Below are 22,950 nucleotides of genomic sequence, written 5' to 3' on the forward strand. Positions count from 1 at the left end.
ATTGTTTTGGATGAATTATACTACAAGAAGCCTTCATTTTTGTTAACAATCTGCCCACAGCATTAGAAAATTCAATTCCAAAGCTATTATTCTGCCTTCAAAGCCTCCAAGTGCAAGACTCAGCATACAAATTTATATACACTTTATACGCAGAAATGCACCAAGCGTGATTAATGCAGAAATCCAATTCAGTTAGAGCAGCAACTCTCATCACCCAGGCTCTGGTGTCAGAGATTAATCTACTGAGCTGACAATAAAAAACTTCCACAATAACTTTACTCCCACAAAAAGCCAAATCTCTTCAAAATAAGGACTCGAATGTAAGGAGACTGTTCCTAGGCTACATCCTCCAGGGCTTGGGCAAACTCCTTTCCCCAGAGGAGAAGCAGCAGGAACGAGCACAGCTTCGACCTTTCAGAGTTGGAGAAAAGTCTTGGCTTCTCAGCCTTGGGGTTCCCCAGCCTTGGAGAAAAGAAGTCCTGGTCACATTTAAATCCCTGCCACATTTCTGACCATCTCCACAACTGTGTCCCTGGGTTCAAATGCAAAGGATCAATGATGCATGAAGGACTTCAGGGGAACTTCACCTGTCCTGCAACACCTCACTGCTTTGCCACAAGGTATCCAGCACAGCTCTCCCCCTCAGATCACTGGCTCTGCTCTACCACATCCCCAGTTCAGCACCTGTATGAGTAAGAAGCCTTCAGAGGAGATCAAGTTCAACAAATCAACCTTGCGCTGGGCTAAAAAAAGCTTAGCTGAAAAATGCAAGGAAAAACAAAACCTGACAGTTGCAGTTTTCCACAGCAGATTTGGGCCTCTTGGGTCCTTCTACTGTAAGTTCACTGCCACTCTGAGAAGGTCAGGCATTGTTCCAGCCCTTGTGTTTTCTCCTGCCTCCAAAGAACCCAACCACATTCTGCTGCAGAACTGACATTTTTAAGAATAGGGGCTTTCAGGAAAATATTTACAGCTTCCTGCTTTCGCCTATTCCCAAGGCAGGGACACCAGCCTGTGCTCGAGGTGTGCTGTGAGCGATTGTCTCCCAGTGCTGGCTGTGCAGCTCCCAGCAGCGGGCACGCGTTTCCTGCCAGCTGTCCCGCGCTGCCGCCGAGCAAACCCTGATGAGGGACATTTCCGACGCCCAGGGAGAGGCCTGTCAAACACAGGAAGCAGCAACGTGCCGCTCCAGGTCTAGGCTGGGAAGGGAGGCAGCTGGAGTTTCTCTTTAGGAGATTGTTGGGGAAATGGCAGCTCAGGTTGCTGTGGGAAGCTCTCTGCAGAGCTCCCCAGTTGGCACACATGAGGGAGTCCACCTGGGAATGGCAGCCACAGTGAAATTCAGCATTTGCAAGAGTCCAGGACCCATATGCAAGATCCTAAGTCATGAATCCGTCTCAGAAAGAGTTACACAAAATGGAGCCATGGAGGGATGAAGGATGCCAAAGCTACCCAGCTCTCTGAGGCTTGCTGGGCAGGTCTCAATGCTGGACAATAAACCTGAAGCAGGGTTGATCAGAGGTGGTCAGTGTAAGCCCTTCAAAATCAGCTGATAGCTTTATATACCTCTCCTAGGAAATGCCAGTACTCCCACAAGGTGTTTGTTCAAAAGGAGAACCGAACCAGAAAAGCCACAACACACTACACAAAAGAGTCTTCCATGGTGGAAACACTGGCCAGCCCAAGCACAACTGGAAGCAATAGAAAGTCTGGTGATCTTTTCCCACCTAGAGAAAGGCCAGCAGCGCATGGCTTAGACATGTCCTACCTTTCATTGTCTGTGTTGACTGGCATGCTGTTCTTATGCCATAGGATGACTGGCTCAGGCAAGCCGTGGATCTGGCACTGGAATCTTGCTACACCGCCTTCCTCCACCACTGCATTCTGAGGGTGGATGTGGAAGTCAGACATTGCTGGAAGACAAAAAGAGAGACAAAATTATTCACATGTGAAGAAAGATCCAACTGGAAGATGTCAGCAACTTTACATGACCTAGAAACACACTCTCATTTCCCACAGAATGCAAATGGGACTGTAATGTAATGTAAGAGCAGAAGGCCAACTTGCAGCCTAACCTTCTGCATGGAAAAACAAGACTAGTGGGAAGTTCTTGGTATCCCACCTGCCTCTGTACATTGAAATGATTGGCTCAACCAGAACACCCGAGTTTGCTCCAAGACCTCATGGTGCTCAACAAGGTCTGCTGGGGCGGTGAGAAACACAGACACTGCACTGGCACTTATCAGAGGTCATTCCCAATAGCTTGAGCAGTCTTTGGATCCTACTCCACATCAAAAGAGAGATGGATTCTTTCTGTTGCCATCAATGTCTTACCTGTTGTAAATATCCTTCTGATATGTACAGCTTGACCCCTAAACTCATGTTATTTAAATAACTTGAGCAGAAGAATGCCAAAATACCCTAGTGAAACATACAGCCCTTGATTTCCACCTGTTTGCAGGTGCTCCTGCTTATTGCATACTCTGCCTTCCAGCACCGCAGCAGGAACAGCCACATCCCCAGGTTGGGGAGCAAAAGGATTCAGCCAAAAGAAAGAGCAGCTGCCAAGAGCTCAGCAAAACAAGGCTTTTGGGGCTGGGACCACCCAACAGCAAATGATGAGCCCCAGCATGCCCACGCAGGGTGAATAGAGACCAGCCTGTTTCAGCAAGCCACAGCTGTAACCACCGTGTGGAAACACTCTGGCACGCTGTTAGAGCTACATAAATAATACCGTAATCATTACTATTAATTAATTGGAAGGTGCTGCCTGTTGACTCCGCAATAAACATATTCAAAGCTAATAAACATCCCAGTGGTTATTGAGCTCGTGATTCATTTAAAGTGCTGCATCCACAGGAAGGTCTCTCATTACCATACAAAACAAACTCCAGGAGAACTCCCTGCTCTGCCACCCCAGCCCGATGACACCCCTCTCCCCAGCAAGAAAACCTCGTCCCCTTTTACAAGCATCAAGTGCAATGACTGTGGGTCTGCTAAGGAACAAGCTGCCTATGTGTCAGGGCAGCTTAATCATTCATCTGCAAACTGCAGTTGGGCTCAGGCAGATGGGAGATGGCCATTAGCAATCATACATTAAATATGTGTTGCATTAACCTGCGCTGCTCCCGCAACCACCGCTCTCAACCCGCTGACGGCAGATTTGTTAAGCTGATGGAGTAGCACGGAGCAAAGCCCCAGCCCTGCACAGTTGCAGGGCTGGGAAGGTTTTGTGGGTATGAGGGTGGGACAGGCAGCCAGCCCCACGTCGGGAGCCAGACCGGGGAGTGGCTGCGCAATGTTCCAGCCAGATGGTGACACACCAGCACAAGGTGAAAGATCACAGAAAATTGTATTTCTCTTTCCCAAGATAAAAGCCAATGCAATTATCCTCTCTGGTATAGGATTATAGGATAGAGCCCAATAGTGCAATGGCAATTTACCCAATTCATATAGATTTAGCCTTGAAATGAGACTGATCATGGCTCAGAGCATTCAGACATGTAAAGGAGCCCCGAAGGCTGCTAGGAGGTCTCTCATCACCTGGTGATGCTGCTTCCAAGGTGGCAAGGGATGCTTCAAAAGATGGGGGATCCATGGGTGTCTGCAGCAGGGGAGCTCAAGGGAGCCTGCAGAACATTTCAAGGCTGGAGACCCAGACCAGGGTGAGCATTTTTGCAAAGTCAAAACTTAAGGGCCCTCACCAAGAATCCAAGAATTACTGAGAATGACACAAAGCTCTCTAAGAAAATATTTTAAAAAGCAGGGATTCAGATGCCTGTAGGAAAATTCCTTTCAAATGTACAGATGCTCAGCACTGAGGTTTTCTAGTGGTTGACAGGGTTGATAAAAGAGGGAGGTGTGAATGAGAACAGCCCAGCACAGACTTCGCTCTGCTGGCTGCAGAATTCATTGCCATTCCTTTATTTCAATAATATCACCTCTTATAGGTAAAACTGCAGCAATAACCTCTACTCTTAAAGACACCAGTATTAATATTTATCATGAATAAAACATGGCAAGTTATAAATAATTCAGTTATGAGGATGTTAAGTAAAATATTACTCTTCAACGACACTATAATGTGGCTTTGAAGCACAGTTTTATGTTAAATGCCTAGGAAACACTGTGACCCTTGCCAAGACCAGCTGGTTTGCAGAAGATGCATTAAAAATTCATGCACTGAGCTACAAAATGCTACTTTTAAAACAGGTTTACGAGTTTATTTACAGTTGCAGAGACAAAAGACTTTTGGAGCATCTCCTGTAAAACACCAACAAAACTTCAATGTGAGTGATTACTTGGTTTTCATCCTGGGAATAAATCACCGGGGAGAAGGAGAGGAGAGGGATAGGAGCTCAACTGCTTCACATGGCATTGCCTGGAGGAGCTAAATCTCTGCTGACCCATGTGAGGTTTTTATATACGTCCCAACTGACTGTAACAAACTCATGCAGCAGAGTGCTTGTTCCTGTTTGTCACTTGTCTTCCCGTGGCAAGCAGCAGGACCCTGTTACCAGCCGAGGGCTTTTGTTCCAGCCGCCAAAGAGAAGAGCTGCACGTCAGCCGGGGTGGGGTTGGCCAGCAGCCAGGGAGCTGCAGCTCATTTCTATGCTAATGGCTATAATAATTTTAAAAATAAATACATGCAATCACAATATTCACCCGCGAGCTCCTAAGAGGGGAGGCACTCACTAATCCATCTGCCAGCAGTCTCTGCCATCCAGCAATGCAGCATCCATGTGCCAGTGAAGGGACTGGTGCTGTCCCCGGCCTTTTTTACCATCATCAGAGGGGTGAGTGTCACCCTGTTCCCATTAAATTTCTCTCTGCCATCTCCTTGTGTCATCAAGCCATAAAAATAACATAAATCACATGCACACTCATTGCTCCAACATTAATGCTCCAAGCTGGGATGTCTCAGTGCTTCTGCTACCATCCCACCTGGATTTTGGCTGTGGTACACAGCAACTGCCACAGGGCACAGAAAGACAAAATTAGGGCTTACAGCAGACAGGGAATGGTCCTGGCAGCCCTTTGATGGTGCAGGCATGGAGGAGCCTCCTCCAAAAGATGCTGTCCAAGGCTAGATTCAGACTGAATGTTGACTGTCTGCAGTCACACAGATACATGAAGCAGAGCTACTCCTCTTCTCTCCTTCCCCTGTGTTATTTAACTAAGGACCTCAACTAGGATGATGCTGGATCACAGGCAAGGCTCTTCCATACAGAAACCCCCATGCTTGGGATTGCCCACCACTTAACCCCCACTGGGATGCCATCCCTGAAGGCATGTCCTATGGACACAGGTGAACAGCAACTCTCATCCTCATCCGTATTCATGGAGAATTCATTCTGGGGTCTTCTCTAATCAAATCACAAGCACTTTCTCCATCCCAACAGGCCCGGTGGAAAGGCCAATGGAATAAAAATGAAAATAGCTATCGAGTGAAATTTTCTCTAGTCCATAAAAAACTAAATTGAAACCATTAGTGGCCAATCCTTTTTTGCTCAGTGCAGCATTAGTGCTAAGCCAGAGATTGACCTAGATTTGATATAGAAAAAGAAAACATTAACTTGGTATGTCAAAGCAAATCCCAGGCCTTTAGAGTCATTAAAACACAAACATTCTGCAGGCACAAGGAGAGGAGGAAGACTTGAAAGGTTCAGTGCCAGACATGGTGTTAGGAGAGCATTTGGGAAGGCCAGCTAGTTCTGCAATCAAATTGCCTCTTGATTTTAAATTACTTATGGGGAAACAGAGACCCAGGCTGGCTCTGACGCAAGACGATGCTGGGTAGGAGTGAGCACCCACACCATCACAAATGCCACACAGCCCACAAGTAGCAGCACACAAGTGAAGATCCCTTCTTCACATTTCTGCCACCAACCTGTTAAAGTCAGACCTTTTCCAATGGAGGCATGTGGTTAAAATGCCTCTCAGTTAGCATAGTATAAGGAACAAGAATTTTATGGGGATGTGCCTCCAGTACCTGGGCTTCCTGATGCTCCTACCAAAGAGGACGGGCTTCATTATCTCTGTTACAACTGAGGAAGGTGAAATCTGGGAGGCAAATTATTTGCCCAGAGCAGAGAACAAGCCATAGGCAAGCTGACCCCTTCCAAGATTGGCTCCATTCCAACGACTGCTGATTCTGATACTGAATATACAGTGAGCTGCTGATTTTTATACTGAATTTCTCTATGTACTAATAAAATTGAATTTCTCCTCAGGTCAGCAGAAGCCAGGGTTGTTTTTTAAAACACAATGAACACCATGCCAATTAATGCCAAAACTGAACCCTCTCAAATCAGGCTGAGAGCTCCAGCAGAACCAACCTTCAATATCCGTGAGACTCATGGAGCACCCAAGTCCTTTTCCTGAAAGCCACCAGTACAAGGCAAGCAGAGGGATTAAATTTTCAATTCCCTCTTGGTTTAAGAGACCTTTACCACTAAGTCAGCAACCTGCCAGGGAATATCATCAAAGAAGTCAGCAGGTGAAGGCTCTGCAGACTCAGGTCTAATTTGTCCCCTCCACACTCTGGAAATGGGGGATTTGCCAATGAGAAGGATCTGGCACTAAAGATGGGGGGCGTGTGGACACCACAAATCCCATCCTCTCCTCTCTTCCCCCTGCCTTCAAAGAGCAGCGCCTGCCCAAGCCTTAAAGAAAAAGACACTGAACCTTCTTTCTATACTTTTTAAAGATGCATTTTTATAAAGCTAAAAACCAAGCCCACGGCAGGCCAGCCCAGTGGCTACTCCAGCTGCAGAGCAGCCTCTGCGCCTGCAAGCCGGCCCTGCGTGTCTAATGACGCTATTGTGCGAGGCTGTTGCTGAACTGCCATGAGCCCAATTTTGAATGCAAGTTGCTTTGTGCATAGTGAAGCGTGAACAACAGCGCCGCCCATTTATCTATTTAATTCTCCAGGAGTAGCAGGAGCGGGGCCCTTCGCTCACATCTAAAGGGAAGAAAAATCGCCTTTCTCTTAGCTTTGGAAAGGGAGGGAAATATTAAAGAGCAGCCGTGCCTCTCCCAGCACAGAGGAAAATCCTCTCTGCCCCTGTCCACTAATCATAGCAGGGAAAATCCCAAATCTCTATTGTCCATGCTGAGCCTCAGATCTCAAAAGAATATGAGCTGCAAGACCCAGGAGAGTTTGAAGCAAGGAAGAAATTTTAGAGGAATGCAGTTCATTTAAGAGAAACCAAAATACCAGGTGAGATAAAAGAGGGAGGATGACACACCTCGGTCTGCGCAGAGGTACAGGGAAATGGTCTGTCCTGAACACTTTTTATTTAGAATATTTGCAAACAAGTGCTTTTTCCTCTTTTGCTTTGGCCATTGTTTTCTTCCCCTGGAGCTAACAGGATGGCTCAGAGCATGAATGGAGGACGGTGCAGGCTCTGTTCTCTCTGCATTTTGCATCCTCATGTCTCTTGTTTTCACCCGCAATCAAAGCTGACTGGAAGAATTTAAAATAGGCTGAGAAGACAGCACATGATACAGACCTCTCTAGCTGAGCAACAAAGTCTCCACCTGACCTGTTTTTTTTCTTCTGTCCCAAGCTCCTGGGACAGGGATGAAAGGGAGACAACAGAGATAATGCCTCACAGTGGGACACAGCAGCTGCCCATGGGAGGGAACATGCAACAGATATTTTACAAGAAGAGTAGGGGGGGAAATCTGCTACTCAAGTAGCAGGAGGCTACTCAAGTCAACCAGGAGGCAAATTTTTGTCTGGTCTGGGACTATGGCTTCTCAACTTTTTGCATAACAGATTAAATGACTGTGAGTCAAATCCAGCTCAGGTCACCTCCCCGCTGCATCGCAATGAACGGCCCTGATGGACGCTACTGACCCATGACTTATTGTTGGGCTTGCTGCTTTCAGAAGCAGAAAAAAGCACAGAGCCCTGTAGGGGCTGCTTCCGCTTCAGGATGATAAATATCCTGTGAAAGTAATGAACACATCTTCACTGCATGCAGAGCAGGGGTCAGAGGGAACATCCTCAGGAGCCCCTGGTTGCTCTATCCGCCCTGCACGAGCGAAGGAACCAAGCTGTGAGGAGGATGATGGGTTCTTCCTGAAAAGGTCCCTGTAGGGTGGCACCTGGAAACCCTTTGAATGCCTGCACTGCAGCTCCACTCCTCTTCCTGAGCCTGACTGAATGTGCTGCTCATTGCTAGCACACCCAGTCTCTCCTGCACAATCACAGTGTCTCCAAACCCATATTCTAGTCCTAGAGAATTTGCTGTATTCATGGTATTTATTACAGCTCACTTATGGGAAAATTAACCATACCACCATCAGTTGTTGATGTAGGGGTACTCTCCTGTGAGCAGAAAAATTTTTGACTGGATAAATGCAGCCTCTGCACCACACATGGAAATGAACAGGGGCCCTATGGCCCAAGGACTGTTTTACACTACTGCAGTATCTTACAGTTTCTATAAAACTTACCAAATGCTGCACCCCTAGAGAGAGAGTGTTCCCACACTGTTCCAGTAGAGCACACGAGGGAGTGTCCCCAACATTCAACAGCCCACCACCCCCATTTGTCTCAACTTAGGGGAGCAGAGAGCACCAGGGGAGCTGCCAATGCCAGAGGAAACCCTTGAGAACATCTGGCATTTGCCATGCTCTCCCTCATGCAGCAGCACTGCCCAAATGCTGCCTCCTGAGACCCAAGACCTACTATAATGTGGCTGCAGCCAGAAATCATCCCAGCCTGGAAGAAAGAGCAGGGAGTCCCTGTGCATTGGCACTAACACCCTCTCTGAGGTGCAGCGAGAAACCAGGGCTGTCTGGGCACCCTCACACCTTTCCTATGAAGTCATTGGTTATTTTAGGGACAGGCACTGAGCGCCACCCGTGGTCACAACCAAAATCCAACATCATCCCTCCCTTGAGTACCAAGAGCACACTCTGCCCATAAGGCAGTGCTGCTCCTTATAAACCACTCTGAAAGATGCATCTTGGCAATCCCATGGATCAAATTTCTCACTTCCCTCCATGCTCAGAGCACATGGCAGCATCCCATCATGTTACCTGCTGCCAAGCAGCACAGCAGACAGCCTTGGGTGGTTATCCATCTTTCAGCACCCCCTTGTTTTGCAGGGGAATCACTAATAAACAGCCCCTTTAGCGCTCTCAAATTGGTTTCAGGGAGAGAAGAAGTTGCTGGCGAAGAGGGAGGCATTGCTGGGAGAGACCTTTATCAGGGAGCTCTATTGCAGTAATTTTTCAAGATGAAATTGCTCTCTGGCTCATGACAGCATTTAGTGTATCCTGAGGCGACCATTTGTGAAGCCAAACCTGTGGTCCTGCTGCCCTGCTGCTGGAGGGAAGGGGGAGTATTAAATGTCATAAACAACTCTTAATTTGCCTGGGCGGACTGCACATGGGGCTGGTGATTCTGCAGTGCAGGAAGGGGTTATCTGTCAACACAGGGCTCCAGCACCAAGGGTGATGTTGGCCAGGTAACACTGGCTGCTGTGACACCTGCCCAGAGGTACAACACACCCCAAAGGGCTCCTGTATTTTTGTGGGGTGGCTTCTTAAGAAATCCCAGCATCACACAAGGCTCATCCCCCACAAAGCAGGGCTCCTCTCCAGCATCACAGAAGATGTCCCCTCGTGTTGCGTTCACAGCAATGGCTTCTTCAGTACTTTCCTCTGAAGCACACATTCACTCTTTGCAAAATAGCAATGATTTATCCCACTGAAGTGCCCCTGCAGACCCCTGAAGTAATGAGAAAATGAAAGGCAAGCTGTCCACAAGCCTCTGGGAAAGGCTGGCTCGACAAGGGCAGAGCAAAGCATGCAGTATGCTGCCAGCAGGCAGGTCTCTCATGCCAGATTCCCATCCAGAGCTCCTCGTGTTTTTCCTACTCTGACACACACAATTAAGACAAATTACATAGTTACCATTTTGATTTGTTGCACAATACTGATGTTTTCCATCCCTCTCCCAAATATTGATGGAGATAGTAAAAGAGGAAGCTCCCACACAGCTGGTTTTGGCCCTGGACCACTTTGTTTGCAGCCAATTCCTTCCAATATTGAGCGTGGATGGACGAGCAATCCTGCTTTTCATCAGCTCGGAGAGGCAGCGAGCCAAGCAAGCACGAGGTGTTATCCTCAGCAGCCCTCACAACACCTCTGAGTAGAAACATCCCTGCTCAGACCTCCCTCAGCAAAGTCAGCAGCTTCTCTGCTTTTTTGTGCTCACAGACGAGCGCACACTTTGTTTTGGCATCTCCGGAGGCACTGGTGGAATCCGTAAAGGTGAAGGCAAGGAAGCTTTTCATCACGACTGCCCACGGAAATGCCATCAGCCTCGCTTTCAGGCAGGGAGCTGTCCTGATTTACAGGCTAATGAATTTTAAATGAGATGCATTTTTTAATTTTTTGTTGTCAGCCCCCATTTTTCTGCCAGCAATCATTCCAGTAATAGCTTTAAATTTTCAGCATCTGTTTTTACCAGCTCTCTTGTAATTAGTTTACTAATGTATTTCACTGTGCCTTTGTTATTTTCAGAGAATTACTTCATTCCCAGCTATCAGAGATAGTGCACTTCAGTCTATAAGGAGTTTGGCCTTTGTTCCCCCGTGGTTATTCACATGGGGGGAGATGGCTTAGTGAATGACAAGCCTTTCTATCACTACACATTCTCCATTTAATGTCTTTATACTGGCTCATTAATTACCACAGAAATCTCCTTTCCAAATGGAACCTGTGATTTATAGAAGACTTGGGCAAGGTGCCATTTTTATCAGGCCGACAGCAAACAGCACCAGTGCTGGCAATTCACTCTTCATTTTCCTCCTGCTGCAGCAGGGTCAGCCCGCTGAGGTGGGAGCTTTGCCTGGGCAAGGGAGCTCGGTGAGTGCTGCTGAACCATGGGCATCACACTGCTCTGGCTCGGCTGGAATGGCCAAGCCCATGGCAAATTGAGATACAGCCCGTTCTGCCTGCTGCACAGATTGAGATATTCCCTTGGGCAGCAGCTGGGGAGTGCCTGGAAGAGGTGAAACTGCCTCTAAGATGATCTCTTTCTCAAATCTGGTGGTCAAAGGGGTGACATTGCATATAGCGAAGTATCTCATGGGTCTTGGCAAAAACCCAAGCACGGCATGGAGACTCTGGCTTTCATGATGGAGTGGGCAGTCAGAGGTGATGGGCTCTGTGGCACCCAGAGGCACCTCTTTGCTGTGTCCCATCACGCAGCAGGCCTGAGTGCAGGCCGTATCCCTCAGACTCCAAAGCATTACAGACTTGCAAACCTCCCAGCACATGGGGTCCAGGCAGGGGGAAGAGCTTCCCAAAGACATAAGGCAAAGGCTCCCTGTGGACCCAAGGCAGCCAGAGCAGGGGGGAAAGGCGGCTGTGGAAGTACCCCAAACAACGGTCTCTCTGTCCGACGGAAATTAACTTTAAGTCCTTCAGAACAGTATGTCTTTCACCACGTCCATACTCTGCCGAGCATGATAAACTACTCCCCTTCTTTATTAAGGAATGAAACAGAAGTGGAAATGGTGCACACGATAACTAAATAAGTTATTTAAATAGAAAAATAATCACAAAAGGCTGGATTCCCACAGAGGAGCTGCCTTACATCACAGCAAGGGAAATACTCGGCATCCCTTGTGGAGAGAGAGAGGAGAGACCACAGGATCACAGCACTGAGCCAGAGCAAGTGGGCCACAGGGCTAGCATTGCAAAGAACTGCTCTAAAGCTCCTTTCTGTTCATTTTAACTCTGAATTTCACTCAAACACAGGTGATTTTTCTAAATGCTGAAAGCTGCTCTGCTCCCATCCCTTGGTGTTGAGCACAGATACTGTGCTTCGATGTTGCCCAGTCCAGATTGAAGGGGATAATGTCAAAGCTGTAGAAAGGACTGAACTTTGTGATCCTGAGAAAATCCAGGTTCCTCCCAGGTCTGCTTTTCCTCCTAGCAGCAGCTAAGCCGTTAGCTGTCATCTCATCCCTGTGGCCAAGTTACTATATAAATTCCTGTTCGCTCCTTGGCAATAGCAACAGCTTCCTATTTTGCTGGCAGCAATCCAGGGGAAATTCAAGCTGAATTACAGCCATTCTTCAGAAAATAGGCCAAATCCACGAAAGCAGGACACATGACCGCAGACGTAGAGCTCGTCCTTTTTTCTATTTATTTCGCGGCGAGAAGCCCCGTTGGCTGAAAATAGCTTATCTCTGGAAGTCCCCCTTTCCGTTCACGGCTGCCGCTCCTGGCTGCCAGCCAAACCATTACCACCTCAAAGAGAAAGTTCATAGCTCCGGCAGATCGGCCCCACGGTACAGGACGTGCGGTTTGATGTCTGCACCGATTTCTCTCTGGGAGCTCAGAGGAGATGGGGATTGTGTTTCTGTGCATGAGCCAGCGAGTGTTAACTCCTTTCCTGCGCCTCCGCTGGGATGGGTGCACCTGGGGCTGTACCCCAGCACTACTTGTCAGAGTAGACACAGTAATGTTCATATACATATGTGCACATATGTGGACATATGACAGGAATAAATTGTTCCCTGTGAGGGTGGGGAGGCCCTGGCACAGGCTGCCCAGAGAAGCTGAGGATGCCCCATCCCTGGAAATGTTCAAGGCCAGCTTGGACAGGACTTGAAGCAATCTGGCCTGGTGGAAGGTGTTTCTGACCATGGCAGGAGGTTGGAAGTAGATAACCTTTAAGATCCCTTCCAATGCAACCCAGTCTAGGGTTCAATGATTTTATGATACAGTATGGGGGTAGCAACACAGGTCGGACTCTGTGAGCCAGGGTCCCTCCAGACAGCCACTCTCACGACAAGGTGGCAACTTCCATATCATGCCAGGTCAATGTGAAGAAGCCACTCTATCTCAAAGCACCTCTACCCCCACAGTGAATCTTTTCTCCTCCCTGTGCACCCTACAGCATCCTAAATATGACTGGAAGACACATCACCATCCTGGCAGACAAACACAAGTAAGGATACGAGAGAATGGTTAAAGATAAGGATGCGGAAGATGGTGACACAGAGGAAGAAAGTGATAGCAGAGTTACAAACCACCAATCTCACCATCTTTATCTTCCTCACTATCATCAGACCATCACTGAACCCGAGGAGAAGTGATGCATTCCAGAAAACACAGTTCTCCAGGGAGGACTGGCTTCTTGTTGATAAGAAGCAGGGAGGCTTATCTTCTAAACCCACTGTGACACCTCACCCTGGGCCCAGTTTATCAAATTAAACTCATTACCTCTGAGGACTCATTGAAAAGAGATGGCAGGAGGAAAGTCGTGGGTCAAGGAGGCAACGCTGCCATCAGTCTGCGGTGCCGCTCCTGGATCAGCGCGTCCTTTCCGGCATGTGCCGAGCAGCGGTGGCCAGTGGGACAGCACTGCCTGGGAAATCAGCACCAGCACTAAACCATCCCAGAGCACCACATCAAGGAAGCAAAGAGACAGAAAACGGGGATGCACTGATTTTCTGCCAGGCCATTACAGGACCCTCTGGTATATTGCACCTGCAGCCACACCATGCAGGGCTTTGCTCGCTGGGTGAGGCTCCTGGTTTACAAGAGCAGGTTTCCATATGGCAGAAGAACAATCTGACTGTGCCCATGGGAGAGCCACGACTGTGAACTACCATTACCCAACCTCTGTACTGTGTCACAACCACATACAGAACTTTGCATATGCATCTCTTACTGCCACAGAGAAATAACCATGTCCTTTCTGTGAGGAATTTTTAAAATGAGCAGTCAAGTGAAAATAAATTTCAGCTTTGAGCACTCTTCTAAGGCATTCAGATATATACTTCAGATGCTTCTAATTTTTTTTGCTTTGTTATCCTTGATTAAACAAACACAGGTCACCTCAGGTGGTGCCTCTCCTCTTTTTGCAAGGACCTTTGGTACTGTTTATGGGCACAGGATACAACAAGAAGCCCTGGGTAATGGGAGGAGAGGGCAGTGAGGCTCAGGAAGCCTTTGAAGAGCATTCCCATGGGATGCTCCTGGATGGGATAACTATCAGCTCAAAGAGCTACAAGGAGGGATTTTATCAATTTGTTGGGAGGAGAAGAGGTTGGAAGAGCTTGTGTTATTTCCTACGGTAAAATCTGCAAATATTTTACCCAAACATTTCTGCTTCTTCCCGTGTTTGTGCACCCTGAAACTCTGTAACAAACAGGTGATTGTAGCACAGACTGTTAGGAGACCTGAAAAACTGCTGGAACACCTGAAATATTCAGGAAGGCAATTAAATCTATTTTAACAAAACCTCATGGCATATAATGGCCCCCCAGGAGACCCACTGTAATACCCTAATAACTTGTTTATGTGACCCAAATGTCCATGAGGATGTTCCATGAGAGTGTGCATGCACGTGGGACTGTGTGCCCCACATGCATATTCAGGCAGAGGAGAAGCAGGAGAAGCAAAGTCCTTAAGATACTTGCGTGGTGCAAGGCAGAAGCATCCACATGGAAAACACTGTCAGCAACTTCACAGCCCTTGCCACCACGAAGCAAATAAATAAATAAAGAGAGCTGCAGGAATTAGCTGTGAGGGTGACAGCACTGAAAGAAAATGAAAGCAGAAAGGGGGGGTAAGAAAAAAACAACCAGCCCGGCTCGCTTTTGTGTTCTCGCACAATGGGGCACGTCAGCTCCGGAGCCTCCGCAAGCCATCACCCGCCATCTGGCAGCGGGCTGGGCCGCTAATGGGAGGCCCCGGAGCCCCAGCTGACTCCCAGAGCCACAGGGGAAATCAAGCTGATGATCTCCCCACATTAAGCCATCTAAATTAATGCAGATGCGTGGCCTGCTCACGAGAAATTTGGCTGGTGAGTGGCGGCGAGGAGAGCGGTGCGAGGCAGCTGCAGCGTGCCACGAACCCGGGAGCCACAGCCCAGGGCTGGCCCGGTGCGAGCCCCCCCTGCTCATCTGAGAGACAAATTGTTGGCGAGGGTTTCTGGAAGCGCTGCCCTTTTCATGCAGTGCTGGCAGCTCGGCTGAGAGATGCACAGCCCTGGCCAGATGCAAATTCTGCAGCAGCAGGGACAGCCCAGATTAACTCAGACCATGCTGTCCGACCCAGCCTCATTAACTAATGTCCCTGTAATGCCCTAACAGAGCAGACTGGCTGGGAAATTACCGTGCGTGGGGTCCAGGCAAAGCAGGGCATGGAGGTGTCGAGGTGAGCACTCTGGGCCAGGTTTGGCGGCAGTGCTTCTCCCTAGGAACAGCCCTGATGGTTTTGGCAGGGTGGACCCCAGAGGACACAGGTCCCAAAGGAACATTTGCAGCCATGAATGTCTGAATTCCCTAAGCACTATGGTACTGGACAAGGGTGTGGGGCCTGGCAATGAATCACATGGGAAAAGTCAGCGCTGGTACAGCAGAGGGCTGGCTGAGCACCTTGTCAAGGTTGTGAGTTCAGCTCCAGCCTCTTCCCTTGCCAGCTGTTGCATGAAGATCAAGAGAACAAATCACTGGGAGTTAAAGATGCACAGTGTTATCGAGGCATGGAAATGGTGCTGGAGAGGGCATCTTCAGCCTGGGGGACACACAACCCCTCCTTTTCCACTGCATCTAACACAACTGTGCCTCCAAAAGCTCCCAGGTGCTACCCTGGGGACATCTGGATGCTGATCCATATCCCAGCAGAGACCTCCTGGGAATTGCTGTGACAAACCTCAGACCATGTAATACCTAAACTTTCAACAACTAAGGCACATTTCGGCCTCCCCAGGTCCAGCTGCTGTTGCACAGCCCAGGGAACCTCTGGGGGCGTCAATGATGCCTTGCAACAAGCAGGTATTTGGGGATCCATCACTGTCACTGACAGCTGAGATCCTGCCTACAGCACCAAGGGTAAACCCAGACCCTTTCTAATGACTTTGGTTTCATAACCTATTCCCCACAGATGGAAAATTTTATTCCCAAATGCACTGAGACCCACATGGCAGCAGCTCGAGTGATTACAGTCTCTGCTATCATTTGCAGGGAGGCAGGAAAACCTCCCATTTTACCTAAAGGGGAGGGTGGTAGCATATGGTAGGCGTAGGTTACACTCAGCCCCAGGAGCAAAGCTGCAGCCCTTACACAGCTCACACTGCCTCTGAAGCATGTTCCAGGTCTGTAATATCTCACCAGAAGAGAGGCAAATTTTTTGCTGGGGTAGGAGAAGGGGAGAAAACCTCCCCATGCAAAATTTGCCTCCAAATTAAAGCTAGTTGAAATAAGCTGTTGGTAAACACAAAGCACTATTGGGGTAACAGCTGAGTGGAGGCCTATATTAAACAAGCATCTTCAGATGAAAATATCACTCATCTAAAAGACATCACTATTCATTCATGCTCAATAAAACACAAAATGGTTACAGATAGAGCTGATGGAAAATGAGAGAGAGAAATGGAAGTAAAGGTAAAGCTGCCAGGCAGAAAACAGCACAAGAATGCAAAAAAAAAAAAAAGAAATATCACTGTGAAGAGGTTGATTTAGCATTCTGCTCTAGGAGAAATTTCAAAAGCAGGTTTTAATATCTGATAAAACTTCACTGCTGGTTGCCACGCTGCCTGACAGAAGCACAGAAGGGGACTAATAGCCTTGGCATGCGACATGATAAAATATTTTAAGCCGCATAGCTTCACTTGGACTTGCCACTTTTAAGGCCGTTTTACGGTTCACTGCTATCCCTCAGCGTCCTACCAACAACCCCTGAGCATGCACAAGCTCTCCTCGACCCACCAGGCAGGTAGCTTCCCCCAAGGCTGAGTTTTTCCAGCCTGTAGATTAACACAGGTGAATATTACCATTTGGCAGCATCGCTGCAAGGAACTGCAAAGGCTGAGCGCAGGGCACGCAGGCTGGTGGCTCTGGTCTTCTCACCAGATATCTGGCTCCTCTGGGGCTCTCATCCCACTAAAACAGATCCCTTCAAAGTCTTACATCATCCAAACCCTTCATCCGCCCAGCTGGATGCTGCTGAGTTGGCATTAACAAGAGACGTGGGGGGCTTGGTTTGAAATACACCTCTGCTTTATAGATGATTTCCCAATCTAATAAAGAGACAAAACATTATCTGTCTTTCCTTCTCTTATTTCCCAAGGAACAGCAAGAGTGGAAACATCTTTTTGCCTCACCAATAAAACTTTTATAACCCACTTCCCTGGTGGCTTCTAAGCAAAGGCCCTTTTCCCAATGAGAAGCCTGAGAAAAATAGGGAAAGGAGAGGTGTGATCTGTATTCACAGCCCATCCTAGCTCAGGTAGTGGCATGAAACACTGGAGTCACGCCTGGATGCAGGCAGTAAAAACAGTCCTTTTCCCTGGCTGCCCAGGGATTGTTCTTGCCAGGTAATCCATGCAGAGGGTTATTGGATACAGCATAGGAAAATTACTATTACCAAAACTTAAAAGTTACCTGGCCATTTGAGGAAAAAAAAACCAAAACCAGGCAACTGAAAAACAAGGTAACTGAAAAAACAAAGGAAACCAAGATGGGGTGTGTTGTTTAGGTTATTTTTTTGCAAGGAGCTGGTACCAGCTTTATCTACTGGCATCTATCCTGCCTTTTTCAGTTTAATTTTACAGTAGGAGAGGAGTGGAAAACTGGGTGAATTTGGGCACAGAATGGGTAGGTTTATCTGCACATCCCTCTGGATACAGACCCCTCACTTGTAACTCTGCAATTCCAGGACTGCCAAACTGCTGCAGGTGTATGGCCAAAACAGATAAGACTACAGAGCAGACTGGAGATACTTTTAAGTTAATTTTGTAAAAATTAGGATTATCAGCACACAAATACATCAACAGGTAGCAGTGTTTCCACACTGTATTTCCAGCTGGAAGGAAGAAGAGCAAGCAGAAAACAGGCTGGCTGGCGACAAGCAATAATATTTCTCATGGTCTTCCCTGTGATGCTGCCTGACACAGAATAATACTTTATAAACAATCACAAAATCACAGAATGGTTTGGGTTGGAAGGGACCTTAAAGCCCAACACATTCCACCCCCTGCTATGGGACACCTTCCACTATTCCAGGCTCCAAGCCTTGTTCAAGTCAGTCCTGAACACTTCCAGGGATGGGGCAGCCACAGCTTCTCTGGGCAGCCTCTGCCAGGGCCTCACAGGGAAGAATTTAATCTCAAATCAAATCTTACTCTGAGCTCCTTCATTCTAAAATCCCTCCCTATGTGGGAGACAAGCTCATCAGAACGTGTGAGAAGGGGCACAAACCCACAGAGTCACATCACAGCTCCAGGACTGCTCCAACTGAAAAAGGACAGGACTAGCCAAGGCAGGTGAAGGAGGAACAGGAAGGACATGGAAGGGGAAAAATATCCAAAGCAATATGCTTAACTATCCTGGAGGAGCCTATCCCCAATGATCTGCTACTGCCTTCATCCTCATATAGGTTATCTTTTAAGATTGTTCCTAAATCTAGGAAACTTTTCCTGGCCACGAGCACAGGGTCAGGAGGGGGAAGAAAGGAGAAAGCAAACTACTAATGAAGAGAACAGGAAACTTTTTTTTTTTTAAATCACATAAATCAAGCCAGGGAAAAGACTTCATGCCCCAGAAACCCAAGGCCAGGTTACTCATACATTCAATCATAAACTCCAGGAAGGATAGGTCATTCCTTTCCTTCTGCAAAATACCTTTTTTTTTTTTTTTTTTTTTTTTTGTTAGGAATGGTTTTAATTAGCATGTCCAAAGCTTGTGAGCAACTCTGGGAGCTGAGAAGCCTGCTCTGCTAATGGTCTCAGAGAAAGCCAAGCACACCAGCAGAATTTGTCCCAGCTCCCAAATCTCATCCCTTTGGCTCCACATATCTCCTTTGGAGACACCATTACCATTTCCCTACACTTCTTTAGCCCACTCTTTAGTAACTGCTCATTAAAGCAGCATCTTGTTTAGAAGAGCCCACACCTCCTCCCTCCACATTAAAACAGCAACCTGACCTCAATAAAATATAAAACAATTAACTTACTAATTAGTCAACAAATAACTGTTTCACCCAAGTAGATACCAAGTTGTTAGGAAATCTATTAGCATTTCCACTGTAATTTCATGCTTTGCTGATGATGAATAAAACGAAGTTGAAAGGGACCTATTCATGTCCAGAGCACAATGCCCAGTGGCTGTAAGATAGTGAGTGGAAAACTTCCTCAGAAGAGCCAAATACCAGGACCAGAACCAGTATCTGGACAATGTCACCAACACCACAGCAGCACCAAAACCTGGCAGGGACAGTGTGAGGGCCAAAAGGAAGAGCAGAGGCTGAGAAGTTCTGCCTGCACTTCCCAATCAATGTGTAGGACAAGTTCATGCGTTCAACTGCATTGGGCCAAAAAAACCCCTAATGTTTTGCTTAAAATGATTCCTTTAAATTCCCCCAGCCAGCTCCATCACGGACAACACAAATCCTACTATAAAACCCTAGTTTTTAGACACATCTCCATGTTTCTTAGTGCTGTGGTCAACAAGCAAGGCCATCAAAGCCTGCCCTCTGGCAAATGTGGGCAAATGTTAGTGTACATGTCTGTTCTGGACCCAAGGATAAAAATTTGGGTCTCCCAGATGACATGCATTTCCCTCTTTCCATGTCATCCTCTCCCCATGTCAGGACCTGCTCCTTGGTTGCATTCTGAGAAAGGAACAGGGGAGATCTGAGTGTTGTCTAATCCTGACTGGCTTCATGCCGGCCCTGGGTGTGCGACCTGGGTGTGCAGGCTGGATGGGACCCCATCATGGGAAGGGACAAGGACACAGCCACCTCTCAAGTTAAGTCTACACAGTCTTGGATGAGCACATGTGTCCAAGGATGTTCAGACAGTGATGATAATATCTAAGGGGCAAAACACACAAGCTGCTGTTTAACAAGATGTACCAGAACTTAGGTCTGTGGTCTCTTTCCTACCTATGGATGAAAACCACCTAAAAAATGGGTGTGAAATTTGGATCTCATGTAGTGAATCACCCTGGACTGTCAGCAGGCACAGTCTGTCTGCCAGGGATACATCCAGCCCACACCCTGACTTCACAGCTGCTCCCTGACGAGGGCAAAGAGGCTGTAGACAAGCTGTTCTGTTCATACTGAAGCACAGGGATAATCAAACCCCCTGGCATGGGTCTTAGGTAGGGGAAAAAAATGAGTCACAATGCTTGGATCAGTGAAATATTCTACAGCCATACACTGTTCTCCCCATTCAGGCAAGGGGCTGCTGTTTGGTTGCATTTAACCAACACTTTATTCTCCCAAATGACATCACCCTTATGGTTCCCTGAGAGCTTCTCAGAGACCTTGCACGCAACACATCCAGGTCAGCACATCCAACTGCCTGCAGAGAGCCCCATTCCACCTACACAACCTACACCCAGGAAACACAACCCTCGCCTTCCTCTTAATCCAATGTACACCAGCGTTGGAAAAAATTTGCATGTTAGAACAATTAGATGTGAAACATTACACGCCTTATCTCAGTGATATTACATAATTGGATTTGCGGCGTACACAGATAATGGAAGCCAGAGCTTCCAGCAGTCAGAAATATAAATCATACACTGGATTTTCGGCAGTTAAAGTTAGGAATATTTTAAGAGGTCACAGCAAATACATTGTTTATACTAAGAAATTGAATCATGTTATTAGGCTCTCTGTTCATCTAGTAAAATCTTTAAAAAGCTCATAAACTCGTTACTTTATTAGTTCAGACTTATTATATGTATTTGAAGCAATACTCAGAGGTATTGTTAAGCTACTGCAGGCAAGGGTTACAGGTCTTATGTATTTTCCTTTTGGTAGTACCAGATGTGTTGGAGGCAGCGGCTGTGACGAGGGTTTGTAGGGAATCTCAAAGCTCAGAGCAAGGCCAAGCAAACTTTCGTGTGTGTGTTCCTATTCACTGGAGACCACTGGCACATTTAATGCACAGGTAGCTTTGCTTTTTCCAGGGATAAATTTTTACCTGCCTGCCCACCCCTCCAACCCATCCTTGCTCAGGAGGAGAGGCCACCTGAGGGCTGCCAGTGTAAATGCAGCTGTACTCCTGCTCCAGAGGTAAGCATGCCTGGACTTCTTGCACTAATTAACCCAAACAAGTTCCTGCTCTGCATCACCCATGGAGAGGGTGCAGGACTCTGCTCTGCATCACCAAAGCACCCACAGAGAGCGTGCAGAACTCCAGTGTGACATATGTATCAGGGAATCATTTACAGAGCTGCTCTCACAGCAATTCATTTCCACCATCCTGTTGGATCCAGATTTATGCAAATAGCTTAATGTGTTAATTTACATATTTGATGAATATGCATTGTTGCACCCATAGAAATGACAGCAAACATCCTAATTACCAGCACACAAGCCTGATCAGGCGTGGGATGGAAGGAGCTTGAGAGCTGTGCCATGTTTCTGCTGGCTCTGGCTGCTCCATGCACTGCCCAGCTGCTCCTGAAGCTGCTGCCCCCCATCCCATTGGCTCCTGATGTGCCCTCTGCATCAGGGCCCTCAGCTTTTGCAGGGGCAGGTCAAAGACGATCTGATCCCAGAAGCCTCCTGGTATTGCCAGCATATGTGCTTTGATCTCCAGCCTTGCAGCGGCCAGAGTTCCTCCCCAGTCACACTTGTGGGGACTGGCAGGAAGATCTTGGCTTACTGGAATAAACAAACCCACCTCCGGTGGCTGCAGAGGAAAACCTTGAGAGGGGACCCCAAAGTATTCTCAAAACATCCATAGCACAAATTCAAAGAACATCAAAATGAGGGTAATTTTCTTATCCTTTGGCAATCTTGTAATTTTTAACCCACCGTGCTGATTTTGTGGGGTTGGATCTGACTCGGGAAAGCTGAAGGCTATCCAAAGCAGGATGTACGAACACAAGGACATGGAGCCTTATGACCAGCCTCCAACATGAGCACCCCCAGCAAGCCTAAATCACGTTCCAGAGTCTCCAAGAGACATTCAGGACCCCACTAAATCATTCTAGGCAGCAGTGCTCCAAGGGGACTCTGAACAGCCACTCACACAGTTGGGGCTTCATACCATCACCCCAGCACCATGAAAGATCTACCCAGCCTGAAACCTGCACACCAAATTTGGCAGGCTATGGGGTAAAAGGTTCTCCCCACACTGCCTCTTCCATCCTTGTGCTTTCCCTAGGCACCCTCCTCCCAGAGCAGCTGTGCACCAGGTGAGCTGGCAGGCAGACAGGCTGGGCAAGGGGCCGGCAGGGAGGCTGGGCAACGCATTCACAGCCCCCCTGACCCCGCAGCTCCTCTCCCCCCTCCCCAGTGCCTGCCTACCTTTGAAGCCTGGCTAATGACAAAATGACATCCTGCTCCCTCCACCTCCCCCTACCCACTAACGGGCCCCCTGGCCTGACCTTAAGGTGTGACGGCTGCTCAGGTTCAAAGCCGGGAGAGGATGCTCAGAGCTGAGCCTTAGGGGAGGTTGAGGGGGGATGAAGGGGTTGTAGTGAGGACCCCACATCAGCCCACATTTCGGCTCTCCCCTCTGACCTCTCCTCGCTGCTGGCTGAGAGGAACACGGCCATTTTGCAGCCCCGGAGGTGACAGATCTAATGGACATGTCAAACCACCACTTTTCTCCTTCCACTGCGGCCCTGAAAGGCTCCAGAGATGGTTGATTTTCTCTGGCTCCTTTAGGTCAGCTGAAACCTCAGCAGATTCAATCACTATACTGAGAGATTTTACCTGGAAATCAAGTCCTTTCCAGGTGATCAGTCACCACAGCTCCCAGAGCCTAAATTCTTTATAAGGTCTAATTATTGATGCAGACAGGCACTGATCACTCCTCAGCAGCATTTCAAAGAGGGATCAGATGAGCAGCTCTCTATTTGATATGTCATTAAATCAGGTTTCTCTTACTTGCTGCTCAGCTCAAACACTGGCAAAGACAGACAAGACTATTTCTTACAGTGT

At 47.8% G+C, this 22,950-nt stretch overlaps 1 protein-coding gene across 1 annotated transcript in view; it reads right to left on the reverse strand.

The window, feature by feature from the left end:
- Positions 1-22,950, reverse strand: part of IGDCC3 (immunoglobulin superfamily DCC subclass member 3) — a gene marked incomplete at its 3' end in the record, with an annotated part of 94,544 nt that overhangs the window by 36,779 nt on the left and 34,815 nt on the right. The window contains exon 3 of the mRNA XM_084213902.1: positions 1,769-1,913. Within this exon, the coding sequence (XP_084070028.1) occupies positions 1,769-1,913 (145 nt within the window). The remainder of the gene's footprint in view (positions 1-1,768; positions 1,914-22,950) is intronic.

This window comes from Fringilla coelebs (genome assembly GCF_963513975.1).
Source record: "Fringilla coelebs genome assembly, chromosome: 12".
Lineage (NCBI taxonomy): Eukaryota > Metazoa > Chordata > Aves > Passeriformes > Fringillidae > Fringilla > Fringilla coelebs.